Here is an 18,489-nt window from a genome sequence, read left to right as displayed (position 1 = left end):
CTAACTTGCTTACACCAAGCCCCACACTTCTGCACTCTGATGGTATTGCCTTTCTCAGTCACACTTGCCTCAGTCCCAGTTCAGTGGGCCCTTCCCACAGAAGACCAACACAAACCCCTGCCCACACCACATTTCCCATCCAGAGTTCTGCAGGGTCTCAGTTCTGGTGGAGTTGATGTCAGATCTTATTTCACAAGCACACCAGTACACACCTAGTTAAAACTTGCCGCATTCAAGCAAGAGACCAAACACTGTCTGCAGCAGGTAAAGAGAGCCTCTGCAGATGACTGGCCTGAAGGATAGAGCAGCCAAACACAACAGCAGAGTGCACATAGTACACACCAGAGACACTCCCTGAAGCACCAGTCCTATATGACCTCTTCTTCCTAAGGCCATTACTTTCAGGAGCAAGAGACATAACTGGCTTTTCTGATACACAGAAGAAGGAACAAACTTAGACAAAATGCCAAGATGGAGGAATTTATCCCAAGTGAAAGAACAAGATAAGGCCACAGGAAGAGATCTAAGTGAAACAGATATAAGTAACAAGCCTGATGGGAAATTTAAAGCAACAATCATAAGGATATTCACAGCACTTGAGAAAAGAATGGAAGACATGAGTGAGACACTTACCATACAGATAAAAGAATTAAAAGAGAATTAAAAATGAAGAGTGCAATAAATGAGATTGGAAACAGGCTTGATGCAATGAACCCAAGTTAAAAAAAGCAGAGGAATGAATTAGTGACCTAGAAGACAAAGTAATGGAAAGTAATCAAGATTAACAAAAGAAAAAAGAATTACACAAAATGAGGATAGGCTTAGGGAAATAAGTGACTCCATCAAATGTAATAACATCTGTATTATAGGAGTCCCAGAAGAAGAGAAAAGGGGGCAGAATATTTATTTCAAGAAATAAGAGCAGAAAACTTTCCTAATCTAGGGAAGGAAACAGACATCCAGTTTCAAGAGGCACAGAGAACTGCCATCAAAATCAACAAAAGCAGGTCAACACTAAGACATATTGTAATTAAATTTGCAAAATATAGTGATAAAAAAAAATCTTAAAAGCAGCAAGACAACAGAAGTCCTTAACTTAGAAAGAAAAACCCATAAGGCTAGCTGGAGATTTCTCAACAGAAACTTGGCAAGCCAGAAGAGAGTGGCATGATATATTCAACATGCTAAATGGGAAAAATTTGCAGCCAAGAATACTCTATCCAGCAAAGCTATCATTGAGAATAGAAGGAGAGATAAAGAGTTTCCCAGACAAACAGAAACTAAAGGAGTTCACAACCACTGAGCCAGCTCTGAAAGAAATATTAAAGGGGACTCCTTGAGAGACCAAAAGTGATAAAGACAAGAAAGAATCAGAGAAATCTCCAGAATGACAAAACAAGTAATAAAATGGAAATAAATACATAAAAAATAGACAATTCAGTAAATTATAATTATAATAAATATTATCTATCAATAATTACTTTGAATGTCAATGGACTAAACATCATGATTAAAAGACTTAGGGTGTCAGAATGGATAAAAGAACAAGACACATCTATGTAAGGACTACAAGAGACTCATATTAGACCTAAAGATACATGCAGCTTGAAGTGAGGGGATGGAGAAATATTTATCATGCATGGATGCCAAAAGAAAGCCCGAGTAGCAATACTTAATATTGGGAAAACTAGACTTTAAACCAAAGACTATAAAAACAGACAAAGAAGGGCACTATATAATCAAAAAGGGGACAATCTAAGAAAAAGATATAACAATTATAAATGTTTATGCACCAATACGGGAGCACTCAAATATATAAAACAATTAATAACAAATGAATGGAACTAATTAATAGTAACATAATAATAGTAGAGGACTTTAAAATCCCACTTACATCAATGGACAGATCATAAAAACAAAAAATAAACAAGGAAACAATGGCTTTGAATGACACACTGGACCAGAGGGACTTAACAGATATATTCAAAGCATCCCACCCTAAAGCAGCAGAATATACATTCTTTTTGAGTGCATGTGAAACAGTCTCCAGAATAGATCACATACTAGGTCATAAAACAGGCCTCAAGAAATACAGAAATATTGAAATGATACATTTACCTTTTCTGACCACATTGCAACAAAATTAGAAATCAAACACAAGGAAAAATCTGGAAAGTCCACCAATACATGCTACTAAGCAATGAACGAGTCAACCAGGAAGTCAAAGAAGAAATAGAAAAATACATGGAAACAAATGAAAATGAAAACACAATTGTCCAAAATCTTTGGAATGTAGCAAAATCGGTCCTAAGAGGGAAGCATATAGCAATGCAGGCCTACTTTGAGAAGAAAGAAAAATCTCAAATAAACACCTAAAGGAGCCAGGAAAAGAAAAACAAATGAACTTAACACCAGCAGAAGGAAGAAATAATAAAGATTAGAGCAGAAATAAATAATATAGAAACTAAAAATGCCATAGAACATATCAATGAAACTAGCTGATTCTTTAAGAAATTAATAAAATTGATACACTTCTAGCCAGTCTTACCAAAAAAAAAAAAAAGAAAGAAAAAAAAGACCCAAATAAATAAAAATCACAAATGACAGAGGAGAAATGATGACCAACACCACAGAAATAAAGAACATCATAAAACACTATATGCTGACAAACTGACAACCAAGAAGAAATGGAAAAATTCCTAGCAACATATAATCTACCAAAACTGAAACAGGAAGAAATAGAAAACTTGAACAGACTGATAACCAGCAAAGAAATTGAATCAGTAATCAAAAGAACTCACAACAAAAAAAAAAGTCCAGGACCAGATTCATAGGGGAATTCTACAAAACTTTTCAAGAAGAGTTAATACCTATTCTTCTCAAACTGTTTTGAAAGATAGAAAATGGAGGAAAGCTTCCAAATTCATTATATGAGACCAGGATTACCCTGATACCAAAACCAGACAAAGACTCCACTAAAAAAGAGAACTACAGGCCAATATCTCTGATGAACATGTATGCAAAAATTCTCAATAAAATACTAGCAAACTGAATATAGCAATACATTAAAAAAATCATTAACCACAATCAACTAGAATTTATTCCTGGTTGCAAGGGTGAATCAATATTTGCAAATCAATCAACATGACACACCACATTTATAAAGGATAAAAACCATATGATCATTTCAATAGATATAGAAAAAGTATTTGACAAAATACAACATTCATTCATGATAAAAACCCTCAAAAAAGTAGGGTTAGGGGAAACATACCTCAATTTAATAAAGGTCATACTGGAAAAACCCACAGCTAATATCATCCTCAATGGGGAAAAACTGAGAGGTTTTCCTCTGTAGTCAGGGACACAACAGGGATGTCCACTCTTATCACTGATTTTTTTTTTTTTTTTTTTTTTTTTTAAGATTTTGAGAGAGAGAAAGCGAGCATGAGTGGGATGAGGGGCGGGGAAGAAGCAGGCTTTCTACTGAGCAGGGAGCCCAATGTGGGGCTCCATCATGACTTGAGCCAAAGGCAGACAGTTAACCAACTGAGCCACCCAGGCGCCCCAACCTTTACCACTGTTATTTAACATAGTACTGAAAGTACTATGGAATATTACTCAGCTATGAAAAAGAATGAATTCTTTCCATTTGCAATGACATGGATGGAGCTAGAGAGTATTATCTAAGCAAAACAAGTCAGTCAGAGAAAGACAAATACCATAGGATTTCAGTCGTATGTGGAAATTAAGAAACAAAACAAACAAGCAAAGTGAAAAAAAGAGAGAAACAAACCAAGAAACAGACTCTTAACTATAGAGAGTGAACTGATGGTTACCAGAAGGGAGGTGGGTCAGGGGATGGGTGAAATAGGTGATGGGGATGAAGGAGGACACTTGTGATGAGCATGGGGGGATGTATGGAAGTGTTGAGTCACTATATAGTACACCTGAAACTAATAGTACGCTGTATGTTAACTAACTGGAATTTAAATAAAAACAAAAGATACCATTGTGTTTTATTTTTAACCCATTTTAATTAATTTATTTGCTTAAATTTTTTTTTTAAAGATTTCATTTAGTTATGTGACAGAGAGACAGCCAGCGAGAGAGGGAACACAAGCGGGGGGAGTGGGAGAGGGAGAAGCAGGCTCCCAGCCGAGGAGCCCGATGTGGGACCCCATCCCGGAACGCCAGGATCACGCCCGGAGCCGAAGGCAGACGCCCAACGACTGCGCTACCCAGGCACCCCTATTTGCTTAAATTTTAAAATCTGTAATTGCTAGATGCAGAGCTATCACATTTTAAAGGCACTTGATGACATTGTGAAGCCACTCTACAAAAGGTGTTCTAGACGCACTTCCCACCAACAAAGTATGAGAGTACATAAGATGAACACTGCTAGCTCTTACCTAGAAGCCTGTTCCATGGACAACAAACAGCAGTATCAAAAGCTTAATTGCATATGTACCCCTTATTTACTTATGCCATTGACCAAATGTATCAGTTTTTCCCCAGGAAACTATAGCTAGTTATATTACAAAATATGTTCTTATATGAGTGGATTATATATGAATTTCAAGTGCTCTGAATTTATTGAAAACCTCCCTCTGAATATGAAAAATGTTACAACTTATTTTTGGTATAACAGTAAACGCTTCCAGAATCCAGAAGATAGAATAGGTGAGTTTAAGTGAAGTGAGTCACTCTCACAGTGTATCACTTCAATCTTGTGACTCTTCTGAGCACACTTTTCCTACTTTGTCAGCCCCAAGAGTCCTTATTATTTCACTGCCCTGTCCTTATTTATCTCACATCTTCATTTGATGCCAGTTGTCCAAGATGCTGGAGGCAAACAACCACCAAAGAACTTCCTGGCAATTCAGTTTGGTTCCTCATCAACTGCAGCAGCATTGGCCTCCTGCTACACAGAAATGTCAGCAGTCTTCACAGTGATCTGGGAATGATTAGAGAATAAATCAACCACCACCACCACCAATAAAAATCTGTGGCTCTTGGGTTCATAGTAATTTATTTAAATATCTTGCTCCTTATTCTTTGCTACAAAATTCTCTATTAATACTCATTGACAGTGGAGGATTTTATTATATTCTTGATATTCATAAAAAAGACAAAAAATGAGGGCTGATTATATAGAAACATATTTATTTTATTTTTTTAAGGTATAAAGGTGACATTTATTACAACTGATGAGCCAATATTGACACACTGTTATTACCTAAAGTCTGTAGTTTACATTAGGTTTCACTCTTGGTGTTGTCCATGTTATGCATTTTGACAAATATATAATGTCATATTCCACCATGACAGCATCATACATGATGGTTTCACTGCCTTAACAAAGCTGTTTTTTCCTTAAACTTTTGTTTTCATTATAACTAATATTTTAATGTATTGTTAAGTAATAAAATAATTTATATAACTAAACTTTTATTAACTTATTAAAACTATTTATTCCTTATTTTTAAAATCTCTCAATAATCAATTAAATTGAAATATAATTAAACTGAACATTATTGGTAAAAATGTGGGTCATTAGTAGGGAAAAGTGACTGGAGGACTTCAGAAAACTTCTTAAAACAAGAAAACTATGAACAAAAATTAAAATATTATCTGTTTTATGTTAATTACATTAAAATGCAACATAAAATAATGAATACATTAGCATTTTCTCGGTTGTGAACTTTAAGAGCTATTTATTGCTTAAATATATTTTAGTCAGCCTTTTCCTCTGGGGTCAAAATAATTAACATCACCATATATATATCCTCTTCAGGAAATCGTGGACTTGAAAAATTAACTTCATTAGTGTGTCTTATAGGTTCATTAGGCTATCCTGTAATTTCATATCTAAAATCTACCATGGGTTAAAATTTTGCTTTGCTTTTCCTTTCCCCCCAGAATTCTCCCAAAGAGAGCATATAGCTAAGTGACAAAAACATTTAAAACAATTATGTAAAAAATTGCCAATACCATATAATATTTTAGGAAAAAATGCTCTTTGGTTTCTGAAGTTTTATTTAAATTTTTAAAAAAGACTTCATTTATTTATTTGAGAGAGAGAACACAAATGGGGGGAGGAGCAGAGACAGAGGGAGAAACAGGCTCCCTGCTGAGCAGGGAGCCCAACTCAGGGTTCAATTCCAGGACTCAGAGATCATGACCTAAGCTGAAGGCAGACACTCAGCCAACTGAGCCATCCAGGCGCCCCTATTTAGATTATTTTTGTAAAGACTGCTGCTAATGTTTTCTACCATGGTTTAATGGGTTTTGGGCAATCTGTTTGTGCTAATATTATCTGTCTACACACCTCACTATTTTCTTGATTTGGCCCATTGTCTCTCCATTGTACACAAATTGTATGCATGTTTTTGTTTATATGAGACAATCTTTTTCTCTAAATAATGCTTATATAGGCTCCCTTGTTTCTTATTTTGGCCTGTTCATTTATCTGACCTGTACTATATTATGTGGCTAGCTGCTTTTGGATTTAAGTAAACCTAAAGATTAGAATGTTTTTATTTATTAATTGTTCCCATTAGTGCAGAATTTGGGGGCAGTCCTCTTTTTTTTTTTTTTTTTTGAATGACTGGTTATCAAATTTATTCTTTACTTCTGTTACAATTTTCTTACACAGAGTAAGAGCCATGGGCTAAAATTGCCATGTCTTACTAGCTGTGAGACTGTGGGATTACTCAGGTTGCCTAGCCTCATTTCCTCAGTCTTCTCATCATTAACATGGGGCTAATAATTATACCAACAATGTGGCTGAAATGTCAGCATTAAGTAAAATAATTAATGTAAAACATCATATAGTACTTCACACATAGCAAATTTTCAGTAATTACTAGCACTTCTGCTTAGTATAACTGCTTTTGTTGTTCTACTTTGAATTCAGTGAAGATATTCAGGATTATTAATACATTGAACTTAACTATAATACCTTTTATAGGGTAGTAACCTTTCCAGGTGTCTTATCAAGGTGATTCTGAATTTCTTTTCTTTATGAAAGCTTAGTAAAAGGCCAAATCCAAGGTGAAATCTAGGGAGACATCAGCCACTTTCACCTTTTGAGGCCATAGCAGTTATCCCAAGCAAGAGAAATGCAAACAATAGGGCTTCCAAGCCCTTACTGATACTTTAGCCTTTTCTGGTGCAAGGCAGTAAGTATGAAGGAAAAAGACAAATCTAGTTTTCATGCAATACTGTGGTCCAACATCAGTATGCTAAGAGAGTATTTACATTCCAAGAAAACGAGACCAGATATAAGATCTCTTTTGAGATTCGGAGGTCCAAATCAAAACATCCTCCTTGCCTGGATTAACTTTCATTGCTGTACTGGGGCTCCATTTTACAGCTGTTCATTCTTTCAAGGATAGAGGACAAATGTTATTAAATAACCATGAGAAAGATGGCTTCCATTTAAGGTGAAGAAAATTAAGGATTCGGCTTTCTATAGTCTTAGTCACTTTAGGAGGAGTTAACTATCTTGGGTAGGAGATAATTACCCACCTTAGTGAATAGTATCCCAAGTTTTCTTTGACATAACCAGTTTAAATTCCTTTCATCCCAATATATATACTTATAGTTGTTAGATAATTTGTTCCACTTTTTCATTCAGAAATTATTGCCATTGTGTTGATTGACATAAATCATAAGATATGGATACTTGGGGAAGGAGAACCAAATCACTTCTTTTTGTGAAAAGATCAGTCTTGAATGCTTATATTCTTTGGACACTGGGTAGGATTTTAGATGAGAGAGATATGTTTGTGTGAGTGTGTGTGGGAGGGAAAGTGTTAAATATTTTTAGAGGGTGAATCTTCTGTGGGATGGAGTGACAGGATTAAAACAAAGAGGTATGAGGCAATTTAGGGAACACTGAATTTCAAATTTTAAGGTAAAGTAAAATAGAAAATTTATTTAAGATCTTTGTAGTAGAATACTTTTAATGTTAGGCTAAAGAAATTGAATAATTTTGTAGTCAATAGTAAATAATTGGAGATAGGTGAGCAGGGTAGTAACAAAGAAATGCAAAGGATATGGAAGGTAAGGGTACTTGAAAATCATTTTCTCCAAATCATTTTATTGATGAGGATACTGAGACCTACAGAAGTAAAGTAACAAGCTCAAAGTCCCATTAAACTGCCTATGTTCCATATTGGCATTATTACGTATCCCTAGGTTTTAGATAACTTAGTTGATATTCTGTTTAGATATTTTTAAGTAACTCAACTATAATTTGAAGGGAGGAGTTTACATTTTGAATGGTCTTCAAATAGGAATATAAAATTCAGCTTTGCATCTCAACTTTGCATCAGGTTTGGGTTTTTTGTTTTTGTTTTTGTTTGTTTGTTTGTTTGTTTGCCAAACTGAAAGGCTGATTCACTGTCATTTCTTTAAATTCGCTTCATGCATTTGGAGCACATTATAATAGATAGAAGCTGCTTTTAGATTTCTGGGCCAAAACATTTCAGGAAAAAAAAAAAAATCAAAGATGAGCTTCCACCTCTTTATAAAATTGCATCACTGCTTCTTTATTCTTTCATCTTTATTGCAAATATTTAAACAGAAAACAAATGTCATCAGCTAAAGATGATCAGAAATTTATCGTGAAGACAAACAGGGCTCTAGATGTCAAAGCTAGTGAGCAGACTCCCCTTTATTAGGTGTGATTGCAAACCCAGTCTTCACAGTAGTTACTATACAACAAATTAAACAAGATACCTTTCTTCTAAACTCACACTTTTTGTACATGCTTTATTTGCAGTATTTACTACAATTGCCCTTCAGATGTATCTCTTTTAAAGAATGAATCAGAAAATTGAAGAAAAAATATTAAAGCAAGAGAATACATAATAGAGGTGAAGCACAGAGTCAATTGTTTTAAACAGGTTTTTTTCGGTAATTTGTAAGTCTCTCAATGCATAGAAAACACAAAATTAAAATAATATTTTTAAGCCCTGAAATTACTTGACCCGTGCTAATTTTACTGGAATTAACTGCATATAGCTGCGTACCATATAATTTCTAAAGTTCTAACACATTCTATCAATGAAATTAATGAATTAAATTATCACATCGTAAAGTACCTGGCACACTACAAATCTCAGTAAGTCAAATTCTTTGACTCTCTGAAATTTCAATTATAGTCACAGTGTCTATATTTAGAAATTCTACAATTTACTTCTGAAGGAAATGTTCACTAATTATCCCATCCCAGCTGCCAAAGTATTGGAATAGAAAGGGTGAGCAGCAGTGAGCGATATGGGTGTTTAAGAAACTAGCCACGGACCAGTACAGCCTGCGAATACGTGGCTATGTGACGACAAGGTTGTTGATGCCACAAGCCTGTGACGGGCAGCAGGCAATATGCCAAACCAAAGGACCCGCTTCTCCAAGGGCTGCCGGCTGAGCCTAAGGCTGATTTCCCTTCCGCCTCCCGGGAGCCCCGGTGTTCGCAGGCACCGTCAAGAGAATTCTTCGCCCTAATTATCCGGGGAGGAAGACGCGCCTTTCCCGGAGACCGCTAGGCAACACTCACCACGGCAGCCTTCAGATTACTTCCCTCCGCGAGTGTGTGACTTCGTCTAAGCAACTCACACTTACAGTAGATTCTCACTGGCGAGGCTGCGAGCAGCAGAGGGCGGGGGAGTTGGGGAGAGGAGGAGGGAGGAAGGTGGGAGGTGCAGAGCTAGGAGGCAGAGGAGACGACGGAGCTCCAGACACAGCAGGAGCGCGCCGTGGCGGTGCAGTTTCAACCTTGTCCTCCCAGCCGCGCGCACACCGCCTCCTCCCCGAGCCGCGGGAACCGCAGCAGCTCCGGGCTGCCGCCGCCGGGCTCTGCGCTCCTGCCCGCTCGCCGCCGCCAGTACCTCCCCTCGTCAGAACTCAGCCCGCAGCTATTTCCTTCAGCCAGCCTCTGAACTCTCTGGGAATCTTTTCCTTTGCTCGCCTCTCTCGTATTTTCTCCACCCTGTGTTTTCTCAACTCCTTTCCTTTATCCTTAGCCACCCTGTCTTTTTTCTCCTCTTTTTATTGAGGATTTTTCTTGACTTAAGATGACTTGTCTCCCTTACCTACATCATTTCAGCCCTGAAGACTGAAAAGGAACGTTTATCTTCCCCTCAGGGACATTTTAAAGACCTCAATCCTTAAAAGTCTTAAGAGGCAGAGAAACAGGACGCGGGACCTTCTCGACACCCTTGAGTCCAGTCCAGAACTGCACTATCAGCTGTTACTAGTATTTAATTTAAGCCCACTGAAGAGAAGGGAGACAGGAGCCGGAAGCAAACTTCGGCCGCCTCAGAGGATCCGCGGTTCCCGCATTTGGAAGAGCCGCGTGCCAGAAGGCAAGGGACCCCACGGGGAACGCGGAGGGACCGCGAGCCTCCCTCGTCCCCTCCCTGAGGCCGAGGCCGTGGACTGAGCCGCGCGGGACAGCAGCGGCGGAGGCAGCTAGGAGAAGATGCGGGGCTCGGGGCCCCCGGGTGCGGGATGCCAGAGGCCCCCGGGCGGCGGCGACGGCGACACCCCCAGCACCCCTGCGTCTCTGGCCGGCTGCTACTCCGCACCTCGCAGGGCCCCCCTCTGGACGTGCCTTCTTCTGTGCGCCGCGCTTCGGACCCTCCTGGCGAGCCCCAGCAACGAAGGTAGTGATGGGGGTAGGGACCGCAGCGACCTGGGGCGGCGGGGCGAGGCGGGGCCTGGAAGTGCGGGTCCGGGCGCTCTGGACGCTGCTGCGGCGAACGAAATCTCACTCCGCATCCCGAATTAACATTTGTCCGCTTTCGCTAGGCTTTTCGCTCCCCTCTGCTGTGTCTGGTTGCATTGTTTGACATTAGGTGCGGAGTGCTGGGCGAGGAACCTGCGTGTGGACCGAGGCTGGTTGGGGGGCTGGGAAGTTGCAAGCGGGGGGGGGGGGGGAAGAGAGGTCTGAGACCACAGCCAGAAGGTTGGGTGCGGCTGGTTCTCACTTGAAGCGCGTGGGGAAGTGACATTTCGGGCTTGAAGGAGTGGGAACTGTTTGAAGCCCAGCGACAACGATCTCGGGAGCGGTGGGCTTTTAGAAACCGTTATTTGAGGCCGGTGATGGGAAATATTGTGGAGGTGGCTGGCTGCTTTTATTTTGGGGGAAAGTGCCTTCTGGAAGCTGTTATTTAGGGCATCGCCAGCTGCTATTCTGGGGTGGGTGGCAAAAGCTGTTATTTCTCGAGGGAGGGGAATGGCGAAGGAAAGAAAGCCCCCCACACTGTGGGGTGCCCTTCACTTTGGGGGCGCATACTCACACTGAGGCGAAATTGGAAGAAGGCGGGAAGGTGGGATGCGGCGGGAGGCGGAAGGGGGGTGGAGTGTCGCTGCCAGGAAGTTGCTGCTCAAACCCACCAGGGCTTGTGTCGCGGTGTTTGCGTGAGGGAAAAGCCCCGCTCTGGCCGGCACCGGATCCTGGAGTCCCCAACCCTTCTCCCCACCCCCAATCCTGCGCTCCGGACCCTGAAGGCTGTCTCTGCCTGCCGCTGGGCGAGTAGAGTCGGCCCCGCGGGAGCAGCACCTGTGCTGCGCTCGCTGCTCCCAGAGCTGTGCTCAGCTCCCGGGCCCGCCTCCAGGTCGGCGGGCCATCTTTGGCCCCGGGTCTGCTCCCGCCGCGCTTGCTCCTCTCACACCCCGACCGCGCTGGGTCTCCGCTCAAAGGCTCATTCCTTGAATGGGGGTGGGGGTTGTAGCAGCTCAGGTCCAGATCTGGGCTGCAAGAAGCGGTCAGCTCCACCACGAAAACATCAAAAACCCTACCCCCTAGCTGGAATATAGGGGTTTCGATCTGAGGCTCCGCGTGCCATGGGCGAGGCACAGAACCTTAAAAAATCCCGTCCACTCCTAGGGCAGGGGACGCTGGACCGGAAAGATGAAGCAGCAGCCTTCAGGGTCGTGTGTGTCCTCGTGACTTGCACGGGTTGTGTGGCTGTAGGAGAAGGCGCTGAGCTGGTTTGGGAGCGCTGCCAGCTCCCTAGGAACCGTGTGAAAGCAGGGCAGATCCAGAGTCCCTGCCCCACCCCATAAACTTCTCTCTTTAATCCTTACATTTATCGTTTTAAATCTGATTTAAGAATTGCAGGTAGCTCACTCTATCTAGTTACCTAGCTATGGCAATCTCCCATACCTACCCAAACAATCTGCATCTTTCCCCCTTCCCGATAAAGTTGAAAACATGTTTTAAGTCGTAGTTCTTTTATTAACCTCTCATGTTAGATTCATTATGTTAGAAGTACGGAGGATTATGACAGGGTTTGGAGTCCTTTTCTTAACTGTCTTATTCCACCGGAAGGGGCATCCTGATTTGAATTTAAAGAGTAATAGTAATAGTAGTGTCATTCATCCTTTCCTGTTCCCATTATATTTCATTTTTTTCCCAGGTGTGATGAGGCAAGGGGTTTATGTAGAGATGAAAGGGAAAGCTCTTGGTTAGGGAAGGGGAAAAAATGAAGTCTCAGGGAGGGTGACGCTGAATGGGCACAAGGGCCAGCACTGTGCCAGGGAGGAAGAGGCAGAGGGAATTGGAGGGAAGCTAGGAAATAGCACCGGTCTCTTAAGGTGATGTAAGCAGAGTCCAAATCTTCTGGAAGGTAGACTGGTTGATATCACAGACCTAACAACCACAGGTTGTATTGTCCTTACGCCAGCTAGTAGAACACAGCAAAACTTGGGCTGTAGTGAGGTGGGGATTGCAGGGGTCTATCACTATTTCTCATAGCAGGAAATAAAATCGTATTAATATATATGACTTCACCTCATTCATTCCATCTCTACCCAACAGTTTTCCATCTTTCCATTAGTATATCAGACCATTACTTCTGTTCTATAAAATTTGTGCTCTTCTCTTTTGTTTCTGCATGTGTTACTATAAATAGAACAATAATATATTAAGATACTAATAACAGCAGTTTATTTATTAAAAGATTCCAACTGGAGTTTTCTGGTTTCTTTTTGATTGTTTATTTCTGGAAGGTCTTTGGAAGATCAGGGGCAGAAAGATTGGATGCATGCACTGCATCCATTAATAACTTCCTCTCATATACTTTGCCTTCTGCAACCTATAGATACTTAGTGATTTCCCAGACCTAATGGGTGTGCACACACACACACACACACATATATATGTTATATATTGTATAATACGAATGCTCCCATTATGTGAGGAAAAATTCAAGGCAGATAGATACAATGTGAGTTTACATTCATAATTTGTATTCTATTCATTTTTAAAATTTAACTTCGGTAGACATAAATAAGCAGAACTGAACAGGAAAAGCCAAACATATCTAGAATCTTAAATTGAGATGGAACGAATGTTAGGATATGTTGAATAAAAGACGATAAGAGGAAAATGTACTCTTTAGACTGAATTCTAAGAGAAGATAAATATATCTTTAGTTGTCTTTTTACATATATTAGGCATAAATTACATGTGGAAGAAACTTTGAACTACAGTGCAATACAAAACACGTTTATTATAAAATAATTCAGAGGCGTGTTTAGCAAGAAACTTATCTCTGAGATTGATCAAACAGGACAAACGTTAGCAAGTATATCAACAAGTGAAAATGTTAATAGATTTAATAAGTAAAGAGAACATGTCCACTGTTATGAATATTGGAGGTGGCCCTGAACTTATTCAGTAACTGCCACTTTTTGCTGTGTGGAGATATATTTGTAAACAAGCATTATTTGACAAGTGCTTTTCGCAGCAGGGATTCTTGGCCAATTACTGCTGAACAGCTCTGCATTGAAAATGATTCACCCGCAGTGAATCAAGCTTAATTCATTGAAGCTACAGTCAGTAATGTCCCAGTAAAGTGCTTCTGACAGTTGTCAGCAGTTTGTATTTGAAAAGTCCAGTTTCTTGTCTCTGAATATTTTGTATGTTTGAGAAGGTGGGGTGCAGGGACTCTTGGGGGAAGAACACACACATACATACATACACACACACACACACACACACACAGAGTGAAAAAATTTTAGGCTAAACTGTTAAACAATCATAAAATTGTAGATGTTTTCAATGGAAAGAAAGGAAAAAGAGTTTGTTTCAGGGTTTTTCTTGGTTTATAATAGGACCAGGCCCATAAAACAGATTGGAGGACATAATAGATTTGTAAAACTAAATGGCTTTGTTTTGTGGTCTTGTCATCCTGTTATAATTCATTTCCTTTTAGATAAAACGCAGGACCCCACAGAAAAGGGACAGTAAAATCATTCCCTCACCAGGACACTACTGAACAAACACAGAGAGCAATTACCCTTATTTGAATCTTAGGTGGTTGGAAGAAGAGGCCATGAAGAGTTTTGGCTTTTTGCTTTATAAACCACTAAAGGGGGGTAAAGGGTTGACTCTTAAATTTTAAGCTTTTTTTTTTTTTTTTTTTTTTTTGAGGTAGACAAAAATCTTGGGTGTCAGGGTGACAGGTAAGAAGATTTCATTTCCTCACAGAAGACAGAGAAGAGGGTGGACAATTCCTGCATTTACAATGAAAATTTTTCCTTTTACTGAAAATATTCTTTTTCTAATATCACGAGTTGTAAATACTATTAACTCTTTATTTCAATCCACATAGGATTAAAAGGGTTTATTTTTTTATACTTAGAAATGCATTACTGTATTTACCATTGTTTATATAATTAATACTCTTCTCTACAAAATGTGACCATTTAGAATATTTCTACATAAAATGTCAAAATTAGATGATACAGCTATTTACAGACAAACATCCCCAAACTATTTAATTAAATATTAGACTTTGTTCAGTATTGCAACCGTTGCGAAAATGACTCTGCTTTACCTATTTTCACTACATTTCTGCTGATTGATTTGACCACTTGAATCTCCTTTGTTTGGAGTGCTTTCTTATGTATTTGCTTGAATGACTAATTAATTTCTCTTTCATTTGGAAGAAACCTTTCTGCGTTTGACTATAAAAATAGACTATGATGTGTATTATTTTATGAACTAACTATAGCTATTTTTACTTATATAAGTCAAACTTAATGTTCTTTTTTTTAAAAATGTACTGCTAATATCTTAAAGACATAACTACTATAGAAAGTATTGATAACTCTTTATACTTTAATTTTTGCATTTAAATTACCAGATATATTTCATTTTACTAATGAGTAGTTTGAATTTAAATTAGCAGAGGTACCTAATTATTCAAATACGATTTATGCATTTTTGACCGTTTTAAAATAGTTTTGCAATTGTTTTCATAAAGCATCAAAATTAACTGAAGTTTGAACATGCAGCCTTGCTTATTATAAACTATTAAAAATTGATTGCAGTATTTGTCCATTTTTCCCTTTCAGAAAGAGTAAAATTTTTACAATAAAGCAATATGCAAGCAAAAAATGTAAATCATCACCTTAGAGACTCAGGATGATTCTTGCAGTTCTAATATGTCTGGTGAGTATGTATTTATCTGTAGAGCAGAATAGCTCCTACTGGTAGCTCTACTGAGTAAATACATGTTTCATTATTTTATCAAAATTTATATAATCAGTTGGTTAGGTAGTGATTTCTTCAAAGGAGTTATCCTAGTCTATTGTATACATGAGCACACCTAATGGTGCTTTTAATTCACATTAAAAATTTTATCTTATGTTTTATCCCAGACGAGGTGGTACACTTATGTTTCTATGAGTATGTACAAAGTAGATAAAAATAAAATGAGTTCTAAAGGTTTCATAAATACAGATTAAAATGTTCCATATTTTAAGAAGCTTAATAATACATATCTTTAATGTACTAAACAGTGGTTTTATTCAGTAAGAGGTATTTGACATAAGAAAGATAAGAGAATCTCTGATCTACTCATAATTTTTAAAGCACTATATAGTGATAAGAAAACTGGAAGATTTGACAGTAATTCACTGTGAAAATCTTTTATTGTTTCTATTAAAAATGTCTAAATGAAAAACTAAATGATTCAGTTTGAATTTCCAAAACAATTTGCATGAGTATTTAGAAAAGTCTCCTTTTATCATATATTTACTTTTCTCTTTTTAGTTTCTGACTTTCTAGACATTTCTTTATTCAGAGTTAATGAAATAGATTTTAAAGTGTTTGAAGAAGGCAAAAAAATTATTTTGCTGAAGAAAGAATGTTTAAAATTTTAAATTCAAATTTTAGAGAACAATCCATTTTTGATAATACACTTATTAACATATGCAAGGTGTCATAATAGGAACTTTCCACAAAAATAGTAGGATCAGTAATGCCACAAATTGTGTTATGAAATTGCTGTTTATAAATCAAGGTACAAATAGATAGTGGCACAGGTATTCTTGAATATTGAAAGTTGATTGGAATTTTCATTTTCTGACACTATAAATTTCACAGATATAGGATTTATTCATTACATTTATTCTGATCACATAAAATCTAATTTAAGCTCTAATTTAAAATTTATATTACAATAATAATAGAAAACAATGAAATGTAAAATGTAATTCTAATCAATGAATTTCCTGAGAAATAAAGATTTTTAAATTCCCTTTCTGCTTCTTTCATTACCATCTTAAAAAATTCTTACTTAATATAATCTGTTAGTAAAAGTGAAAAGTAAATTATAAAAAGGAAAAGCACTGTAAGGTACATAAGAATTTGAATTGTGTCTAGTGAAATGTGTAGTAATTTAAAGTCTTGTTGTTTTGTAAAAGCTTAAATCTTTCAACTATCTCTAATAAGAATCTCAGGAGTTACAAAGACATAAAATAAAACTAATGTAATAGGTGTACCACTTGGGAGTTTTTGAAAACTCTGTGGTTTAGCATGATGACGTTTATTAACTGTCATTTAGTGTTAGTATAATTTTTAAATGCTTTTTTTATCTTAGTGATTTAAAGAAACCCTATGGAGTCATTTCTACTTTTTAGAAATTGCTGGAAAAGCCTTTTTAAAAATGTGTGTGAGCATTGCCTTTAGCATACCGTTTACAATGTATTTCAGTTAAGGAAACCTGGTAGTTTTGGTTTGTAATTAAGGTTTATTCTAGCTCTTCTTTTCTTATAGGAACCAGAGCCTTTATTGTCTGATCAGTTTATGTGTTACTCTATTAATATCATTTAAATTGTTTCGTGTACTGTTGAAGAGCATACAAAGTTTTGTTGGTCAAAAGTCGACTCTGTGTCATGCATTCTTTCCTCATGTGTTCATGGCTTTAATCATGGTGCGTTTATTAAGCAGAGTGCGGTAATTTGGTCAGATGATGGTGCAGGTGCACAGGGACACATTTAGGGGTGTGTAGAAAGGTCATGGTGAGGCTGAAATGAGTATAGAGAGGTGTCAAGGTGGTATACTATGACCTTGATATTAATAAAAGTGCTTGGGTTTTATTTTTTATATTATTTTTTAAATACCATTACCCCCCCCACACACACACACACATACTCTAATTTTCTATTTGTTTCACTTTGCTCTGAGGATATAAATCATAGTCTAATGAAAAAAAAACCTCTTTAGTTCATTGTATTTCATTAATTTAGGTTTTTTTCTTCTTCTGTTCCTCTACTGTTTTGTTGAGTCATGCCAAATACTTGTGGTGTTAGACACCCCGCAGATTAAATAATTGGGATTAAAGTGTCTGTGATGATTCTAATTCTGTTTTAGTTGCTGGACTATTGCCCAGGCCGTCTTCTCCATCCATCACACATGTCTTCAGTTCTAACTAAACTGGGCCCATAGCTCTGTTAAGTAAATGATTAAATGATTCTGGTAAAAAAAAAAAAAAAAATCAAAGAGCCAAAACCTGAGGGTTGAAATATTTTGCATATGCTTTGCGAGAAAATGTTCCTACTTGGAAACATGTTTCGGGCTAAGTATTGGAAGATTTAGAGAAAATACAGTCTGTTCTTTTACTCAGAAATGGGTAGTGTCTTTTTTTCTCTTATAATAATGTCACACTCTTATTTTTATCTGCCACGTCTCCCTTCCCCTGTCCCCCTCCTTCCTTCGATCCTTCCTTTCCTCCTTCACTTCCTTCCTTTCTCTCTCTTTGCAACCCTCCTTCCTTCCACCTTTCCTATCAGACACTCCATAATAGCCCATGCCTGCTATTTTTCAACACCCCCAAGGAAGTCATGATGTCAAAGTGGGTGAGAAGTAATAGTCTTCTGTTAAATAAGAAACTGGGTGGGACCCAGACTCTAAAGGTAAAGAGCATATTGTGTCAAACTAAGTCATACATCGTTTACTTAGTTCATAAATCAGAAACACAAGAATTTAAGGTATCTCTGTGAGTTTTATGTTTCTTGTAAGATAGCTCACTTACTTTCTTTACACTGGCTGTAACTTCCTGTTCCAGGATGCTTGTTAATGTCTTTTCTGTGGAAAGATAAACTCCGCAGGTAGATCCGGCTGGCACTGGTTCAGCCCAGCCGTCCTCAGCAGGAGCTTTCTCTGTGAGCCAAATTTTGGCTTTC

The 18,489-nt window shown here is 38.1% G+C and overlaps 1 protein-coding gene and 1 long non-coding RNA gene across 7 annotated transcripts in view; one reads left to right on the top strand and one right to left on the bottom strand.

Moving 5' to 3' along the window:
* Window positions 1-4,036: 4,036 nt before the first annotated feature.
* On the bottom strand, window positions 4,037-11,929 carry LOC123001573 (uncharacterized). Its single transcript, XR_006410612.3, has 3 exons — window positions 11,310-11,929; window positions 9,566-10,888; window positions 4,037-4,957 (listed from the first exon to the last, which is right to left on the bottom strand). It is a non-coding gene; the product is annotated as an uncharacterized LOC123001573 (long non-coding RNA).
* EPHA5 (EPH receptor A5) overlaps window positions 10,267-18,489 on the top strand; it is a 336,182-nt gene continuing 327,959 nt past the window's right edge. For all 6 annotated transcript variants that reach the window (XM_057309796.1, XM_057309795.1, XM_026508978.4 and 3 more), the window contains exon 1: window positions 10,267-10,673. In XM_057309796.1, the coding sequence (XP_057165779.1) occupies window positions 10,490-10,673 (184 nt within the window). In that variant the 5' untranslated portion in view covers window positions 10,267-10,489. The remainder of the gene's footprint in view (window positions 10,674-18,489) is intronic.

Source organism: Ursus arctos, unplaced genomic scaffold, assembly GCF_023065955.2.
Source record: "Ursus arctos isolate Adak ecotype North America unplaced genomic scaffold, UrsArc2.0 scaffold_9, whole genome shotgun sequence".
Taxonomy (NCBI): Eukaryota; Metazoa; Chordata; class Mammalia; order Carnivora; family Ursidae; genus Ursus; species Ursus arctos.
This window is presented reverse-complemented; position numbering and strand designations above follow the sequence as displayed.